General features: G+C 41.9%; 1 protein-coding gene across 2 annotated transcripts; it reads left to right on the top strand.

Moving 5' to 3' along the window:
• The first annotated feature begins 1,876 nt into the window (after nucleotides 1–1,876).
• Nucleotides 1,877–18,458, top strand: tbl1xr1b (TBL1X/Y related 1b). 2 transcript variants are annotated; one of them, XM_048255612.1, is made up of 16 exons: nucleotides 1,877–2,153; nucleotides 3,973–4,036; nucleotides 7,225–7,325; nucleotides 8,751–8,896; nucleotides 9,326–9,554; nucleotides 9,885–10,017; nucleotides 10,248–10,389; nucleotides 10,657–10,720; nucleotides 10,821–10,918; nucleotides 11,326–11,386; nucleotides 12,129–12,250; nucleotides 12,409–12,483; nucleotides 12,596–12,723; nucleotides 14,699–14,864; nucleotides 15,231–15,332; nucleotides 15,535–18,458. In XM_048255612.1, exons 3-16 carry the CDS (start codon nucleotides 7,268–7,270, stop codon nucleotides 15,559–15,561), a joined length of 1,551 nt encoding a protein of 516 aa, XP_048111569.1. In that variant the 5' UTR covers nucleotides 1,877–2,153; nucleotides 3,973–4,036; nucleotides 7,225–7,267; the 3' UTR covers nucleotides 15,562–18,458. The 2 variants fall into 2 exon arrangements, with proteins under 2 accessions (XP_048111569.1, XP_048111576.1); XM_048255619.1 differs by lacking the exon at nucleotides 1,877–2,153 and adding an exon at nucleotides 2,476–2,659.
• Nucleotides 18,459–18,742: the final 284 nt, after the last annotated feature.

Here is an 18,742-nt window from a genome sequence, read left to right as displayed (position 1 = left end):
GTTTATCAGATGTTTGACAGAAATGGTTTGGATTTAATCTAAAACTTCTGCTATTCAGCTTGTCTAAATGAACTACAATGTTGTTATTGATGTACTGAATGTTATGTAATAAACTTTGTATTTTACTCCAATATCATTCATAAAACAGGTATTCACACAGATGTTTGCATTTTTAAAACAGCAAATTATTTAGATTTCCCCTGATTTCAGAGAGGCTATTACTACAATACTAAAATAAGATGTGGAGGTTGAAACAACTGTTTTTATACAGAAAATAAAGTTTGTTTTGCTTTAATAAATGTCTTAATCTTTTTTAATGTCAATTCAGATAGTTGATTCTATGCCTCAGCCAGCTATAGCCTTATGAACTTTAACCTCTACCTGTGACCCCATGATCTTTAATGCCTTATCAGTTAATTTAGGCTTAATTAACTGTGTTGGGTAGCCTGGCAGGCCATCCTATATCATTGAAATATATAGTCTGGAATTGAACCATTCACCTCGCTTAATCCAAGGGGCGGGCAGAGAATTGTCTTTCAAACTGCCTAGGCATGCAATAGGCCAGCGCTACGACCAATCAGAACAAAGAGCAGGATGACGTGGCCAGAGCGATGAAAACAGTGAGCGGGAAGTAAACTTTTACCGTATCCGGTCGGCAAAACGGCAAATACATCCTTCTTCGAAAGGAATGACTTAAGTGCATTGTGTTGCTCAACTTTCAAAGAAAAGTCCAACTCCTCCAAAGTTGACGCCAATGCCGATTCAAACAACCGCTCTTCGTTCGCCATAGCCACCTTGTTGCTACCATCGCAGGACTGTCGTCTTTCTGTTAAGCCCGCCTTAAGACTCTAACAAAATAGAGCGCTGTGATTGGATGACGTCCACGGCGTCAGCCAATAGAAATCCCTATGGTTTGATACTAGACATACAGGCTGAGCAAATGAATTTGCCGCCGCTAGGGTGCGTCTAGATTTCTAGGCTATGTGTTGGGTTTAATGAGGATCCTTCAATCTGCTTGAGAGGTATAAAACAAACATTGCATGTCAAGTATGACCTCACGTGACCTTGACCTTTGACCCCAAGATATTAAACACCTACTAATTTTAATCAAGAACTTATGGTGAGTAAGTACACTAAGTTTGGTAAAGATCCTTTTACCAGTATGGGAGATATCAGCTAATATCTATATGTGATAATATACGATTTTGGCCCAATAATCATTATACCATGGTCCATTCAAAGCTGTATATCTTTTTTCTGGTACAAATCTGCGCTGTAGGCTACATGAAATTACGGTTCGATTGATACCAAATATCCTTTTGCTGTATTTACTTCCACCTTCAACCCTAATTCGCTCAGACTAATAATGATAAAAAGAAACTATGTTCAACACGTGAATGGATCATAAACCAATGATGATGTCTGAATGACCGAGTAAAGGGGGTGGGGTGGGGTGGAATTAATCTATTGCAGGCTATGACCACGCAGGCAAAAATAAGTCTAGGCCTACTAACTAGCAGTGTGGGGGATGGGCATGCTCAAAAACTTGATTAGTTTTTTTTAATTATTATTATTCTTGGTTGTTGTTGTTTTTTGTTTGTTTGTTTGTTTTACCTGAGGTGGTTTACATGAAGATGTCCTGCTAAAAGACTAAAGAACGGCTGTAATTGAATTGTATCAGCCTATATCAAATGGGATAAACTTCACTGTGCGTCTATATGCACATTTATTGAATAATACATAACTGCTTGTATCAAAACCCATTATATTGCATAAAATGTGGATATGTGTTTTTTTTAACATGTTGAGCGATAATCTTGCTGCCAAAGTCTAAGTGCCTCATTTTCGCCTGAATGGTCTCCGCCCATTGCTGGGTGTTTGAGGCCATTGGCTTCCTGTGAGCAGCTTTGCTGACTATTAGCTTTTCAATGTTTCTTCATATCATTGTAATAACTTCTATGCTGAGTCGAACATTATTGAACAATAACGACATAAACATTCTGTGATTAAACCGTCGGACAAGCCCACTTAGCTGGGTATATTTCGTTTTTACAGTAATAAACCTAGCTGCACGAGTTCGAAACGCCGCACGAGCTGAAGGGGCACAGGCAGAAGGCTCTGAAGGCAACCCAAGTGTGATCTGCATTTTAAAAGTAAGAACGACTCTTCATTTGGCTCGTTTCTGGGACACGCAACAGTAGTGGCCCATTTACTTAGGTAGCTGGTTAGCTACTAATCTTGACATTGACAAAGTATGAAGTTGGTAATGCTAGTTAGGTAGCGCTACAATCTGACAAGTTTCGGACATAGCTAGCTATCTAGCATGGTGTAAGGCAGCTAACGTTAACTAGCTCGATGGCTAGCCTTTACTCACCACAGAATCTCAGAAGTTAGCTAGCAGCTACCAGGCTAGTGAGCTAGCTCGATGCCTCTCGTGTGGGGGATGGGCTTTGTTTTCTAGCTAGTTATTGTCTGGCTAGACATTACACTTGCAACATTTGCGTGCAAAACATTATTAGGAAACCAAAATCTATTTAATCTAATTATATTTTGTGGCGTACACCAAATGGTAATGGAACATCAGGAAGAGGCCCTGAAAACGCTAACGCTGCCATTATGCTACGATAGCGTTAGCCCGGCCAACGATTTAATTTGCGAGGTACTTAAACTTAGCTGATTTAGCTTAGCTAGCTACCGCGAGTTAGCTACCACGAGCATCCAAGTTAAATGCTGTGTTTGTTTACTGTTCAGCTGGTCTTTTTATCAAGTCAGTGGGTAGTTGTTGTCTCTTTATGAATCTGTATAAAGTACCCCGAAGCTCATTAGCACATTGAATCGATGGTAAAACCAACATAGATTGATGTGGAGCGTGCCACGAGGATTGCCATAAAGCATTGAACTAATGCACAGGCTTTAGTTAACGTTAACTTGGCTGGCGAAGGTCACGGTTATAAGTAATTAGTGATGTGTAAAAGTTAACTTTATGCGAGGCATCCAGCCGGGGGATTTTCCTTCAGTTTACATAACTTGCAAGTTTGATTAAACATGAAGAAATAATATTGCAACGTTAGTAGCTAACTTAATCGTTAAGTTTCTAGACAAGAGACTACGCTTGCAGAGATTGCTAAACGAACGTTAGATGTGCAGAGATTGTAACATTTTACGACCTACAAGAATATTATTAAGTGATTGCCCTTGAGTTTAGCTTTACATAGTTAACCATAAACAGTAACTAAGTATATCCTAATGCATTCCTTCCAGGCCCAAAAAGCAAGGCCTGAACAAGGCCGGTGAAGGCTGCAGGATAACTAGCTCTAGTCTGCTCAAACTCACGTTGGCTGCAAGAATGTGTTGAGTGTAAGAACTGTAACTGTTGGTGTAATACCTGGGAATGCCATGACCGAAGTGTTCAGTACAGTGCACAACATTTTTGTTCCTACTGCAACATGTGATTTACATTTTTATTAACTTAACGTGTGGGTATCTGAAGATTTTGTACTATGCCCAGATTGGCACACTTAAACGTAATGTAACATTACAATTAAAATGCAATTACAATTTTGTTTCAGTGGCATCGTGGCACTCTTTCGTATAAACCTTCACCACTCACAGTATTCATTCCATTTGCCCACACTTGATAAAGTGGATAGTGTAGTAAGATGTAAAGGATTGTCGAGGATTGTTGATTGGGTGGTTGTGGGCATCTGTCCACCACTGGTACACACATTGAGGTCCTCAAGCCCAGTATCTCTCTCTATAATGCATGTAAGCTTGACGGCAAGAAAACATACATGAGCATACCTGTTTCTTTTAACATGGCTTCCTTCAAAGTGCCTTTATGTACTTTTTGTTCCATTATATCTATCACTTGTCTGTTATCTAAGCGTAAACATTGAATGGTATAATATAGTTTGTTTTCAGTATACAATCGTGACTAATTGTATGAGTAATCCTTTATATTGTCATTCACAGCCTTGTAATAGGTTCCCCCTGTTCGCCTGCAAGAAGATGGGCATCTAATCATTGTGTGCTCATGGTAAGCATACAATTTCCATCATTTGTTTAACTATCTGTTAAGTAGTATTTTCAGGATTTTTTATGAATTAATGAATAGTCAGACTTTGGGTGTAGGCTGATGGACTAGTTCCAAACACATTCACGAAACATACACATAATATAATTCCAACAACAGCTTGTGTGTGAGAGAGAGAGAGAGAGAGAGATCTGTCAATTAGGGCTGGGACAACGCGTCAACGCAAAATATGAGCGTCGATTCGTCAAGCATAACGTGTGCTGCTAAATATTTTTAATTTTACACCTTCAGTGTTTGCCATACGTTGACTAATCTGTGGCTGGGCACCACGAAATCAAAACCGGCCACCACACATTGATGTTCTATGTTGTAGGCCTACTATTTAAATCAAAGATAAGAAAATAATTTCATCGAGCTGCACATTACTCACACAGCCTTTCCTCGCCCCGCCCGCTCTCTCTTGTAACGAGCCTGCATGCTCCTCCTCTGCATGTGCATTTAACAAAATATTCACGATTGTTGAAAGATAGTGGGCTAAATTGCTATTAAATCTGCTTAGCGTCGTGACCATGCTGCGCATATTTGTTCAAAACTGCTGCATTAAAGTTAAAGTAAACTCTGCTAAGGTCTTATCACAACATAGTACATTGAGGAGACTAAACTAAGTTAAGTTACAGTATGCAATCAAGCAGTATCTCAAAGCTAACGTTAGAATACTGTTTGGATGTCAAGTTTAGCATGCTTACTTGCAGCTGCTTGTATTCGTTACTCATGCAGGGCTCATTTTATTGACTCTGAATGTTTGCAAAATCCCGATGTAAATGGAAAAGTGTTTTCCAAGACTCAAAAGTGCGTGTCCAAAGGAGAAGTACGAACCGTTATTTGAACTAACTACGTTATGAATTGCATCCACACATGTTAATTGCAAGGATTCCCACACAAACGTCTTAAAATGACATTAGACATACACTACTGAACTTTATTGAGTGCTACCTCTGACTAAGAATGCATTACTTTGCACTTGTATAGTCTTTTATTTTGGAATCCTAAGAGCAATAAACATATATTGCAATGTTAAAGAATTCATGTTTTTTCATTCAGATAAAAAAAACATGTATAAGTTGCTATTAGTGAATTAATGGGGAGATAATCGAATCGAAGTCGAATCGGACTGAAAAAATGAATCATTAGATTAATCGATGCATCGAAAAAATAATCGCTAGATTAATCGTTTAAAAAATAATCGTTTATCCCAGCCCTAGTGTCAATGAATAAGGAGGGAAGTATAGTTATGTTGACATGACACCTCAGCCTACACTTGAGTGCATTCTCTCCATCTTCATACAGTCTATACATACTTACATTTATCCTGGACAAATTGTGTAGTATTCAGTCGAGCTTGAGTAACAAAGTACTGTTGAACAACTATGAGAAGCGCTTTGATAAGACGTGATGAGTTAAAGACACAGTCCACAAAATTCCAGCCAATACACTTGGAACATGGAAGAGAGAGGTATAATTTGATTGGCTGTTGAGCTAATATTCACTACGTTTTCACTAGAATCGTGGACGGCTTTATGGTAAGTGTTTGACTGCTTATGGTCATGATTCTTATAAACAGTTCAGCCACGTTTCTGATACTGCACCTCAGCAGCCCAAGTTCATTAGCAGCCCATGTTCAGTGTTTTGGACAGTTTCCTGCAGTGCATTCTGGGTGTGAAAATGAGTGCAGTTGCCCACATGCTTTCTGCTGATGTTCTTGTTGTCCTGTGGCTATCGGTGGAAAAAAAGGTGTGGTACGCTTGTTCCTCAGTTCTTTGATCATCAGTTGTCTGGCCTATGCAGTTGGACTTAAGTGCTGAGACATGCCCTTCCGATACACCCATGCTATGTTGATATGAGGTCTCAACAGCCCCACAATAGCCAAAAAGATACAAACATCAACATAGACAGAATTTGTGAGATGAGAAATTGAACCCCTGTTGTGTTTTATTGTGGTGATCTGATGCAAATGTGACTTTGAACCTTGCATGTTGATGTTACTTATACTTATGTTGGTGTGTTGATTTTGCTTTTTTGACACATTTGACTGACATTTAAGCTGAATACGGGCACTTAACATGATGCTGTAAACCCACTATTCTGATGGCAGACCCATCAATTGTCCTCACCTTAAACATGATCAGCCAATTGACCACATTCTCTCGTTATTGTGAAGTTGTGACATCCAATTGTGCTCCATCACCCCTAACTCTAAATGGGCTTCATTCCAGCTCTCTGTATAGGCTGAATGCAATCAAACCGCTTAGCTTGACGCTGTTGAATTCCATACTCAATGGTAGCACATATAAAGGCTGAAAGGCATTATTAAATTCCCCTCCTTTCCTCCCCAAGCCTGACAGAGGCTAAGCTGCTTCTGAGGAACTCCAGAGTTCATTAGGATCATAGCCAAAGCATCACGCTAAGCTTGTCTTATTTTGAGCTGCAGTAATAGGTGGCAATCCCATTTGTGGCATTGTGGCATTTAGTAAACAAGAGTTATAATGAAGTATTGATGTGAGTGTAAAATCACATGCACCCCATCCCCCAACATGCATGAACTCAGTAACACGTGTACACACACATACACGTATAAATATTTGCCTATCTGCTCTCTGTGGCAGGTCTGCCATCATTAGGCGTGCTATTTGAGGGCGCTCGGCTGACTCTCAGTCACTGTGCAGCGAGTGGAAATTACCCTCAGGCCAGACAGGGCCTGCAAAAGTAAAAAAAGGAAGCAAACTTCAGTCACAGCAGGGCTGGTGCGTGTTGGCTTTGGTAGTGGCATGGGAGGGCAGTTGCTTCTCAAGGGGGTAGGGGGTGGGTCTGTGTGTGTGGGGAGGGGTGTTTGTGTTTTTCCTCCTATGTTGAATAGCCAAATTTGTCCTACATACTTGATCCCTGCAGTCTAGTGTGATTTTCTGTTTCCCAAAGTGTGTGGTGATCGTGTGTCGTTACCGATTTTGGGCTACATTTCACATTATCCACTATTCCTTCATAGCAGAAAATAAGATGTCGGCCAACTCTTAGTTATTCATATTGAGACAGTCTGTCTGCTGCCTCTGGCATGGAAAAATGGGAAGGTATCAGTTTCAGTGCTGCTGTTCTTGTGGGTGTTGTTGATGTGGCCTCTCTGTGTCCCCCCTGCCCAGGCTCGTCTCCTGCTCTGACCCCTTGGTATATCCAGGATTAAAAATGAGCGTAAGCAGCGATGAGGTGAACTTCCTCGTGTACAGATACCTGCAGGAGTCAGGTAAGCCAAAACAATTGACAGCTGTCTGTTTACTGGCTGACAATAAATAAGTGGTTTGGAGTTGGAGTGCATGTTAGGGCTGTGCAGTTAATCAAAATAGAATTTCCGTTTCAATTCACCCTTTGCTAAGCCACACCCAAAAACCGCCACAGGCCAATCGTGGCTTAGCAACCCGTCACTAGGCACGGGAGGTCTGACAAGCTTTTCGAGTTTAGCCATGTTAACCTGTGGAGACTGAAGGCCTGTGGGTCATGAAGGGCACTTATTTGGATGTGTGGTGCCCTAACCCATGTAAAGACACAGTAAAATAGCATGTTATACTATAGAAACATGATATAATTGGGAACACATATTGTTCTAACTATAAAAATGGCATATTGCATGATATTTCCATAACCGCGAGATACACGCTTCACGATAACGGCAAGAACTTGTTAACAGACGTTCGCCAAGATGTATAGCCCATCAGCAATCTACTAAAAATAACACCTATTTGAAGTACCATTCATGATATGTTGTCAAATATTGAAGTTGTGGGAAGTACATAGCTTAAATGGTATGTTTCTTTCGTCCCCCATGCCTGTTCCATTCATTCTGTCCAGGAGAGTCGAATGAAACAAAACGCACATTCGACTTCTGCTTAAATAACTCATGAACGGTTTTGTTCAGAGATGAAATTCCAACTGTATTTGGCAGAGGACAGATGTAGGTTGCTAGTGACAAAATATTAGCTTCCAGTGTGGTACGATGTCTTTGTAAATTACATTTCATTGAAAAGTCCCGGTTCTCCCCCTATGTAATAGACGTGCAGGGTGCTAAAGCTTGTAAGGCATAGCAACAGTAACTAAGGAGGGCGGGACTTAGCGAAGGGTGAATTATGACTTCCAACCATTATGAAATCAACATAATCAAGATATAACAATTATTTAGCTGTATTTTACTTTGCCTTGAGTTATAAATCCAGTGCGCACACAGCACTGTAGTATGAATTATATTATTTTACGTTTATTTTTACATTCTTTTTAAAGTTTAGTTTAGAAAGTCTAGAAAATAGATGATGCTTCCAAAATCATTGAGAAATTGTATTAAATAATCATAATCGACCAAAGCATCGACCAAAGCAATCATGATTATGTCTTTTGCCATAATTCAGCAGCCCTGCTGCATGTGGTGTAATGGTAAATAGAACAAGGCCATCAGAAAAATGGTTAAGTTAGACATCCATGTGCAGGGTGCCTCAATCTGTAGGCAAATGTTGACTGTGGGTAACAATCCTTTCCCTTTTATGATTGGGAGGTGCACCTACCCTTCCCAGCATGGCTGCATGGATGCAGTCTTGGTCGGACAATGGTGTCACCTATTGAGGTGTCTGTGTGGACTTGACAGAAGTTGCGCGTGTGTGTTGTTTCCTTGTGTCTCCTCCAGGCTTTTCCCACTCTGCCTTCACGTTTGGCATAGAGAGCCACATCAGCCAGTCCAATATCAACGGGGCGCTAGTGCCCCCGGCCGCCCTCATCTCCATCATCCAGAAGGGCCTGCAGTACGTGGAGGCGGAGGTCAGCATCAATGAGGTGAGTGTCCTGACGCCAGGTCTCTGGGCCAGCTCCTAATGTACCGCCAGCAAGCCTGCACACAAGCCCTTAGTAAGGAAACCGAGCACAATGCAGAAACTTCCAGAAAGTTCACAACTCTGTTCCCCTAGACACAATTTTAAATAAGTGTGTAAGGTGGATAAATTGTCCAAAGTAGATAATGATCTATTTAAATGTATCAGTTATCAATTTATCAAGTTAAATATGGTCATTAACTTAGCAATCTAAGGTCACGTAATAAAAGATACTGTAGTTGATAAATCTAAGAAGTGAGAATTCTTTCCAAGCATTTAGTCAAAATTAATATAAAGTGATTTTTTTTTTATTGCCCCTCGATTGCACTGAATACCTGTGGATTCCAGATTCCAGCTGTTGTTATATCATCTTAACTGTGGGTTTTGTGGTCAGGATGGCACGTTGTTCGACGGGCGGCCGATCGAATCCCTGTCGCTGATCGACGCGGTGATGCCGGACGTTGTCCAGACGCGGCAGCAGGTGTACCGGGACAAGCTCGCCCAGCAGCAGGCTGCCGCCGCCTCCTCAGCTGCAGCCTCTGGCAATACTGCTGCATCAGGAGGCGCCAAGAACGGCGACAACACCGCCAACGGAGAGGAGAATGGACCACACACCTTAGCCAGTGAGCAATCCACTTTCCACCTACAGAACAACAGCAGCAACAACAAGAACAACTCCATGGATCAACATTAACCTTGGCAATTAGGAAATGGCTATTAGGGCCGTGGTGGCTTGACAAAGCCACTGAAAAACAACATGTTTTGCTATGCTACTGGTGTAATATTTCCTCAAGTGATGGAAATAACCATTGTGTTTTGAATGTCAAGTGAAGATAGATTATAGATATATAAAACTGAAGTTTACCTGGCGTTCTAGTGGTGCCCCTGGCGTTTTAGTTGTGCCCCGTTCAAGTGGTGCCCCTTTTCACATGTGCTTTTGCTTGCTCTGACAGACCACCATGCGGAGATGATGGAGGTGGACAGGGCGGTGGAGATCCCTGCCAGTAAAGCCATGGTGCTGCGTGGTCACGAGTCCGAGGTGTTCATCTGTGCCTGGAACCCCGTCAGCGACCTGCTCGCCTCTGGGTCCGTCTCTCCTTAGCTAGTTCATAATTCAATCATTTCACTTGCTGTCAGTTGTTTAGGTCAGGCTTGTTTGAATATTGCATGTTGGACACAGACATGTCATGAAATAAGTCTGCATTCTTCTTGGACCTCATTCTTTTTTTTTTTCCACTTTTAATTTTTTGTGTTCTTTATATATACTTGTTTCTGAGTTGTATTTCTTCTGTGTGTGTGTGTGTGTGTGTGTGCAGGTCCGGGGACTCGACGGCTCGGATCTGGAACCTGAGTGAGAACAGCTCGGGCGGCTCCACACAGCTGGTCCTGAGACACTGCATCCGAGAGGGAGGCCAGGACGTGCCTAGCAACAAAGACGTCACCTCACTCGACTGGAATGTAAGTTGTTCTGCCAGAGGTATCCCTTGGCAACCAGCCAGAGCAGGAAATGTGTTTCCCGTGGACCTGCTGTAGTCGTCACATGCGCACACACTCTCAGATGTTGATTTCTGACCCAGTATTTGACTGTTGAGTTGATGCATTAGAGATGCTGTTTTTTCAGCCTGATCAGAACACTAAATTGGGTTTGCATGTAAACCGTTGCATTAGTGGTGTAGCAGGCTGGTTAATGGCCTTATCGTGTGGTTTCCCTCTTTCTTCTTGCAGAGTGAGGGTACGCTGCTGGCAACAGGCTCCTACGACGGCTTTGCCAGAATATGGACTAAAGATGGTGAGATTCCTCTCCCTTGACGTTGTCATAACTCTTACATTGTTTAATCTGCGTCATGTCAAGACGGGTTGGTTGCTTTTTAACTACGTATCATTTACAGGTAACCTTGCCAGTACATTGGGCCAACACAAAGGGCCTATATTTGCCCTGAAATGGAATAAGAAAGGCAACTTCATACTGAGCGCTGGGGTTGATAAGGTAAGGTTTCTCCCCACACTTCTCTTGTCTTGTTTTTATTTGCTCCTCTAGGCTGCCATGAGGTCTTTGAAATCCTTGAAATTAAGTTTTTGAAAACAGACATGGGTCATTGAAAGTACTTGAATTTATGTTTTGTAGTGGATAAGTCAAGACACCTTGTAGTTTGTCATCATTGTAACACACAATTGAGAAGTGTTGTTGAGTGTTCACATAATCAAACATTGCTAGTTGTCATTATAAAAGTTCACAGTAATTATCTTTCATTGGTGCCTTGTTGGGTTCTTGAATTTGAGGGAATTGTCCAGGAAAGTCCTTGAAAAGTTCATGATCATTTGATAAGGTCAAACTCCTTTTTACTGCTGGAGATTCATGTTGTTGACCATGTCTGTGTTCTGTCCTACAATCAGACTACAATCATTTGGGATGCACACACAGGAGAAGCCAAACAGCAGTTCCCATTCCATTCCGGTGAGCACAGCTGATCTGTATAGTGTACAATATAAAGTGACTTCACCCACGGACTACAGCTACATACCACAAATCACTCTGTGAAGAGTATGATGGTGAAGAGGTGATGGTGAAGCGTAGGCTATGAGTTGTCTTGAATGCAGCCATATGGCTCTCTTTCCAACTTATGCAGCCATATGGCTCTCTTGATTTGTCTTGTATGTACAGTGCAGGCTTCCAAAGCATCTTGGGAAAACTGGAATTTTAGGGACTAGTTTTCCAGTCATGGGAATCACTTGGAAATGGATTAAAAAAATACCTAGGAACTCACCATACTGTCCTTTTAATTGTGTTTTAGCCCCTTATTCAGATTGCCTACTATGTAAATCTTGGTGTGTGTTTTGTGCATACAGTATAACGGTCTCCATATAGTCTGGTCAAGTCTGTTTTAATCAGTGTATGCCATACAGGTTACTCACCAGCATACATGAAACAAAAAAGATGGGACTTGCTCCATCAGCTAACTGTTTTGGCCGCATGCGAGGCATCTCCTATTACTGAACTACAGAGACGGATCCTTAGGAATAGTGCCAATTTTATCACCATGTTTATCTCATTCAGTGAAGAGTATGGTGTTAATCTGTTTGTCTATGTGTGTAACTGATGTTGATCTGTTTGTCTGTGTGTGTGACTGATGTTGATCTGTTTGTCTGTGCCGGATGTTCATCTGTTGTCCGATGTGCCTGTACCCTTTTTCGTCCAGCGCCTGCCCTAGACGTAGATTGGCAGAGCAACAACACGTTTGCCTCCTGCAGCACAGACATGTGCATCCACGTGTGCAAGTTGGGCCAGGACCGACCAGTCAAGACATTCCAGGGGCACACGGTACTGTAGAGCTCAAACACACGCCCCTACCTTTTCTCTATGCTTTGTTTCCTCCCTGATGAGTCAGTTGCTCTTTCCTCTCTCTTCCTCACGGAGGTGTGGAGTTGTGGCATCTCCCCTCACTTTCTCACTTGCGTTACTCTTTGTGCCTCCCCCAGAATGAGGTGAATGCCATCAAGTGGGATCCCCAAGGCAACCTGCTGGCCTCCTGCTCCGATGACATGACTCTGAAGGTAAGGCAGGGCCATTAACTGTGCTATGAATCCCCCTGTGTTCACAGCTTACATGGAACAGTCTACGGCTGCTCAGTGAGTGTGTGTGTGTGTGTGTGTGTGTGTTGTGCAGATCTGGAGCATGAAGCAGGAAGGTTGTCTGCACGACCTGCAGGCCCACAGTAAGGAGATCTATACCATTAAATGGAGCCCCACAGGGCCAGGAACCAACAACCCCAACGCCAACCTGATGCTAGCCAGGTAATGCAGAGTGCTAGTGTAATGATGTGAGTCATGATGCAGCATTCAGTAGTCTGTAATACTGTATGCAAGGTGACGTGTCATGATTGTTAAGGAGGTGAAGTTTTCACTTCTGTTGGTTGGTTGATTTATTTGTAGCATTGGCCAAGGAAAAGTGCATTACATTTTGGTGTGGATGCGACTCATGGGGCGCCAGCACAAATGTAGTTTAATTTTGATGAATGTTGCATGAGATGCCATTTAATTAGCCACCAACCCTGCAGAAATGTAGTTTCTCTTTTCAGATTTCCTCAAAATATCCTAATATTTAGTGTACCACTATCACATCTGGGGCTGTATTCACAAAGAATTTTAAGGCTAAAAGTAGCTCCTAAGTGGCGAATTTAGGAGCAACTCCTAAAAATAATGGGCGTGTCATTCCTAACTTTAGGACTCCTAATTTATTTCACTAAAAGTAATTCACGAAGCATTTTAGACCTAAAAGTAGCACCTAAGTCTGGGACAGCTTAAAAGAAGTCGAGAGGACTCCTAACTCACTAAGACCTATTCACAAACAGCTTTTTGTGGCATTTCACGTTGCGTTGTGAAGGAGCTTCCAATCGCGAGGGAACACTTTTGCATTCATTCATATATATATATATATATATATATATATATATATATATATATATATAGTTTTTTGATCCCGTGAGGGAAATTTGGTCTCTGCATTTAACCCAATCGGTGAATTAGTGAAACACACACAGCACACAGTGAACACACATAGTGAAGCACACACTAATCCCGGCAAGAGTGAGCTGCCTGCTTCAACGGGCGCTTTCGGGAGCAGTGAGGAGTTCGGTGCCTTGCTCAAGGGCACTTCAGCCGCGGCCCACTGGTCGGGGCTCGAACCGGCAACCCTCCGATTACAAGTCCAGAGTGCTAACCAGTGGGCCACGGCTGCCCCATAAAAGGGATGCAATAACGCCACCAACAACAACCAAAACTACTCATTGTTAACATGTAAATTAAATGTAACGTTTCATTGTGAATCAAATTAAAATGGTCTCCTCTTTGCAAACGTAGTATGGTGACGGATTAATTTAATAATGTTGCAAAGATACTGCATTAGTCCTTGGGCCTATGTTTCATTAGGCTACTAGGCTATTTGTTTTCCCTTACTCTTTATTAATTTAGGCTAGGCCTTTTTATTCAGTTATTCATCATCTTCCGTCCTTCGCACTACTTGTGTAGCGCACGCATTCTCAGACCTGTCACCTGTCACTCATCATCGTCAGGGAGGTGTTTGGAATCATTCCCGTGTTACAATCATCAGCCAATCAAGGTGGTCACTTCAGTCAAGCTCGTGCATGAGTAATGACGTCATCCATAGCAATGAAGACTCACTCTTAGTTTAGGAGTTGTCATTTTTCCTTACTAAGAGTAGGTCTGAAAGGCTTTGTGAATAACTTTTAAGAGAAAACTCCTAGCTAAAATCTTTTAGTGCGATTTAGGAGTACTCCTAGTGGTAAGATAAAAGGCTTAGTGAATACGGCCCCTGGTGTAGTCAGTTCCATTGATTAATGTGAAAGTATTGATTAATGTGAAATTGTTGCAGTAGACACTCTGAACAGTTTGCCATCGTGGGGTTTGTTTGTCAAGTTGGTTTTCAGGAATCAACCCCCACCACCACCACCCCCCACAATTGGAAAAAGTATATTTGCGAAGAATATTTGACAGGTGTGGCATAAACGCTTATTTCAAAATGGTTTACTTGCCAACATTTTAGAACGGTATACAATCAGTAGCAGACCTAAGCATCTGGTAGCCTCCCTGTAAGATGTGTGGCAGTGGGTATAAGAGGGGGATTGAGATGTTTTTATTGATAGAAGTTAACTTTATATCAACCCCTGCTAAAATACATGTGTACACACAAGATGGAATGATCTCTCATTGACGTTGACGTCTCCCCTAAACCACCCTCTGTCCTCCGCAGCGCGTCCTTTGACTCGACGGTACGGCTGTGGGACGCAGAGCGCGGCTCCTGCATCCACACTCTCACGCGCCACCAGGAGCCTGTCTACAGCGTGGCCTTCAGCCCTGACGGACGGCACCTGGCCAGCGGCTCCTTCGACAAGTGTGTGCACATCTGGAACACGCAGGTACGCCGGCTCCACTCCACTGCAGAGGCAGTGCTGGACACGCAAGAGTTTTCATGCATACCAGCTGCCTGCTCAGCCAGGCTTGAGGTGGTGGTAGGACAGACCTGTGCTCAGATCTGAGCTCTTTTAGGCCTTGAGTAGTGAATGGCTTTTTACTAGTTCCACAGTTTGTTTTATTTGTATTTTCGTTCGTATTGTTTGGGAGAGGGATGGGAAAGAGATGTGAGCTTTGTACCAGCGTCGCATTCATTTGTTAGTGTTTCAGATATGCGCTTTTGACTGCTGAGTCCTGGCAAGTATCCTTCTGCATTGGTTTCTGACTAATGATGTGTGTGGATGTGGGCGTTTGTGTGTCTTGATCCTCAGAGTGGAGCGTTGGTGAACAGCTACAGGGGAACAGGGGGCATATTTGAGGTCTGCTGGAACGCAACAGGGGACAAAGTGGGAGCTAGTGCATCGGACGGATCAGTAAGTGCCCTCGAGCCTTCATGGAACATTTAAACATCCTGCTTGAAGCCTGCATGACTGGCTTTAAACAATCTGTAGATGCAAATGTGGATAGCTCCTCCACTGAGAATACAGGGAGAATGCTCGCCATATTTAGCATTAAGGCTTTTGCTCTTCTGACAGCTGCTGAGGCAAAAATTCACTCTCATTTCTCCTTACTCAGGTCTGCGTGTTAGATCTGCGGAAATGACGCTGCCAATAGGAAGCCATGGACCGACTCTGAATGTGTACATAGCCAAATTGACTGTCTGTCCCTGGCCCCATCCACTGCTGTAAGCCCTGTGCTGAAGCCTCCCACTGCTGAGTCCATGCATACAAAGGCATGTCTTGGGTGCCAGGAAAATGTGGATCGTACTCTCTTTGATGTTATCCACAGGACTGTTGGAACGAACACACACACACACACAAGCCTAGGCCACATATCACTGTTTGTGTCGGTTCTTTCTCTCTTATACGTTGAGTCAGTAGATTATACATTCAGACCTATAAATCACTGCTGGTGTGTGCATATTGTACATATCAGTATTTCAGTTTGCCATCGTGGGGTGTGTTTGTCAAGTTGGTTTTCAGGAGTTTACCCCGCACCCCCACCCCACCCCCACAGACACTGATAGTGAGATTTCTAACCCCTGGACTATGATTTCTTTTAACGCAGATATGTGTAAAATTGATAAAGGAATTGGGGAAAGTTTGCAAAGAATATTTGACCGGTGTGGCACAAACCCTTATTTCAAAATTTTTTTTTTTTTTTTTTGCATCTATGATTTACTTGCCAACATTTTAGAACGGTATACAAGAGATCAGGAGCAGACCTAAGCATCTTAAATGGCTTCTGTAATGGCCCATTGAAACCGCAGAAGTTTCAGTTTGACTGCCCCATAGAAATGCATTACTGACATGGAAATCCCACTGCAGCAACTGACTGGTCTGAGCACCACTGCACATGGCTGACTGTAATATATCACTTTTTAATCTTAAGTGCTGTGGTTGTGCACACATCTTTATCTTGCTCAAATTCTGCCATTCTCGTCTGCTATCGGTTGTTGTCTTTGGAGTGAGGCTCATTCAGGTGTCTGAGGAATTTGGTTTTAAGCTACATGATGTGCCTGCTATTCAAAAGTACATGGTTAAATGTGAAAGGGCTCAGCAGGAAACTAAAGACAATCTGCAAAGCAGCAGTGAGGAAACGTGCAGTGATCTGGCTTTATGCTGTTTATTGATGTTCAGATGAGGTACTGTGGACATTCACCACTAATGTGTGTGAGGAATGCTCTCCACTAGTTTAACTGGCCTCAACAAATTTGGGTGGTCTCCATAGTAAGTCAGTCATTTAGAAGCCATCACTTTTGTCTTTTATACAGGACCTTGGATGTGCAGCACATCCAAATGTTGGTTGTATGTTCCTGATGAGGCCATGGGTCCCTCAATGAAAGCGTGTGTGTTCATATGCAGCAGACAAGACGAGAGCAATGCAGCCAACTTGTGAGCAAGAGCAATGCAGCTAACTTGTGATTCAGGTGGCCCCACTGCATTGGAAAGCCAGTTAGCTCCTTGTGCATGTATGTATATGTATGTATGGGTGTGTGTCAGGGCCTTGAGTACCATCTTTGTTTAATTGGTTTGCCAGGGAGGAAGAAATAGACAGGTTTTTGTTGATAACAGCTTTTTTACACAGAACTGATAAGTGCTCGGCTGCAGGGTCATGAAAACACACTTTAAGAAAAATAAAACAAGAAACTGAAATTGTAACAGTAAAGCATATATATATATATATATATATATATATATATATATACTCTATATCTGTGCTGTCACAGGGGTTTATAAAATATTTGCTACTCCTATGAGAAGCTTTTTTTTTTTTTTGACGTTCATGATTATTGCACACTTGATGTGCATCTTCTGAATAAATGTCATCACCATTAGCTGTAATGTATAGTGTATTTTGTTTGGTTGTTTAAAAAATACAATACAATTAGACAGTCCCAGAGGAGCTGCTACATCCCCAGTCAACCACAAGGAAGTTATTTTCCTGCACTTTAAATTAACTTGATTTTAGCAGGCACTTAAAATATGGTTGAAAGGAAGAGTTTTTTTGTTTCATCGGGAATGTTCCTTTCTATCTTTGCCTTACTCACACCTGTTCAGGTGTGTGTTCACCTGTGCAGAAGCATGGTGAGGTGGGTGTTACAACAGTGTTGGGAGAGTGCAGTGGCTCGGGGCCAACTTCATGGCATTCCATGTTGTACCATTCTGTCTGTAGCATAGCATAGCATAGCAGGGCTCGCAAAGCCAGACCTTTCTCATTAACAGTCTCCGTTGTGATTTCTGATTTTGTTTTTTGTTCAGAATGTCACAATTCACCTAATGATTTTTTTTTGTAAAGAGTTGAGAGTATTTTGAAGTTTGCTTTAATATAATCAACAGTAATTAGATTGTACCATAAGACACTATTTATTATATTGTCTACGACAGTGGAATGGTATTTTATAATGTTTTGATTTTAAAAGAGAGCTTTTTACAGTGTATTTGAGTGTTTTTGCTTCCTTTTGGTCCGACCTAAATTGCCTAGTTTTATCTTTACTATGTCTATGGCCCTTGAAGGTTTTGTACTCTTTTTATAATTCTGTCTACAGAAGGAACACACCTGGTTGTCTCGTACCATCCTCCTGGACCATACAAATACTTGTTTAATATCTTTTTTTTTTTTCCTCCCCTTGATCGGTTTGTGTCATAGTCCTGATGTACCATTTCCCCCTTCTTGCTCACGTCCTGTTGCTGATGCTATCTTTACTATGTTGATCTGGCTTTTGTGATTTGAGTCAGATCAAATGAAAAAAGTCCAGAATAAAATATATTTTGATAATATCATTGTTTGTTGTCTTCCATTTAAAAAAGCAGATGTTGATGAAGTTGTAATGTTTTCCTGAAATCAGAGCAAGCACTTGGCAATATAAATGCCTGTTCTATAGATAAAGAAAAGGCAAAAATTCAAAATGGTACCTTAGCTGGTGAGACTCATTGTAACCTGTGACCAAATTCATGAATTCAGCTATTAGTTGCCCGGAATAAAATATATTTTGATAATATCATTGTTTGTTGTCTTCCATTTAAAAAAGCAGATGCTGATGAAGTTTTAATGTTTTCCTGTACAGAAATCAGAGCAAGCACTTGGCAATATAAATGCCTATTAAATAGGTAAAGAAAATGCAAAAATTCAAAATGGTAGGCCTACCTTAGCTGGGAGGACTCATTGTAACTTGTGACCAAATTCACCTAAAGTGAATTCAGCTGTTGGTTGCAAGTGAGATTCTTGTATCAACCTTCATTTTGTATGTCATATCGTGGATATTTGGTGGCATCTTGTGGTC

Source organism: Alosa alosa, chromosome 1 (genome assembly GCF_017589495.1).
Source record: "Alosa alosa isolate M-15738 ecotype Scorff River chromosome 1, AALO_Geno_1.1, whole genome shotgun sequence".
NCBI classification, from domain to species: Eukaryota; Metazoa; Chordata; class Actinopteri; order Clupeiformes; family Clupeidae; genus Alosa; species Alosa alosa.
Note: the sequence above shows the minus strand (reverse complement) of the source record. Positions and strands in the feature narration are given on the sequence as shown.

What these genes read in the sequence shown, in the direction of transcription:
- tbl1xr1b (XM_048255612.1), top strand. Translation starts at nt 7,268, where the DNA reads ATGAGCGTAAGCAGCGATGAGGTGAACTTCCTCGTGTACAGATACCTG. An exon ending in AGACATTCCAGGGGCACACG is followed by an intron (nt 12,251 to 12,408) that starts GTACTGTAGAGC and finishes TGCCTCCCCCAG; the next exon opens with AATGAGGTGAATGCCATCAA. An exon ending in CTAGTGCATCGGACGGATCA is followed by an intron (nt 15,333 to 15,534) that starts GTAAGTGCCCTC and finishes CTCCTTACTCAG; the next exon opens with GTCTGCGTGTTAGATCTGCG.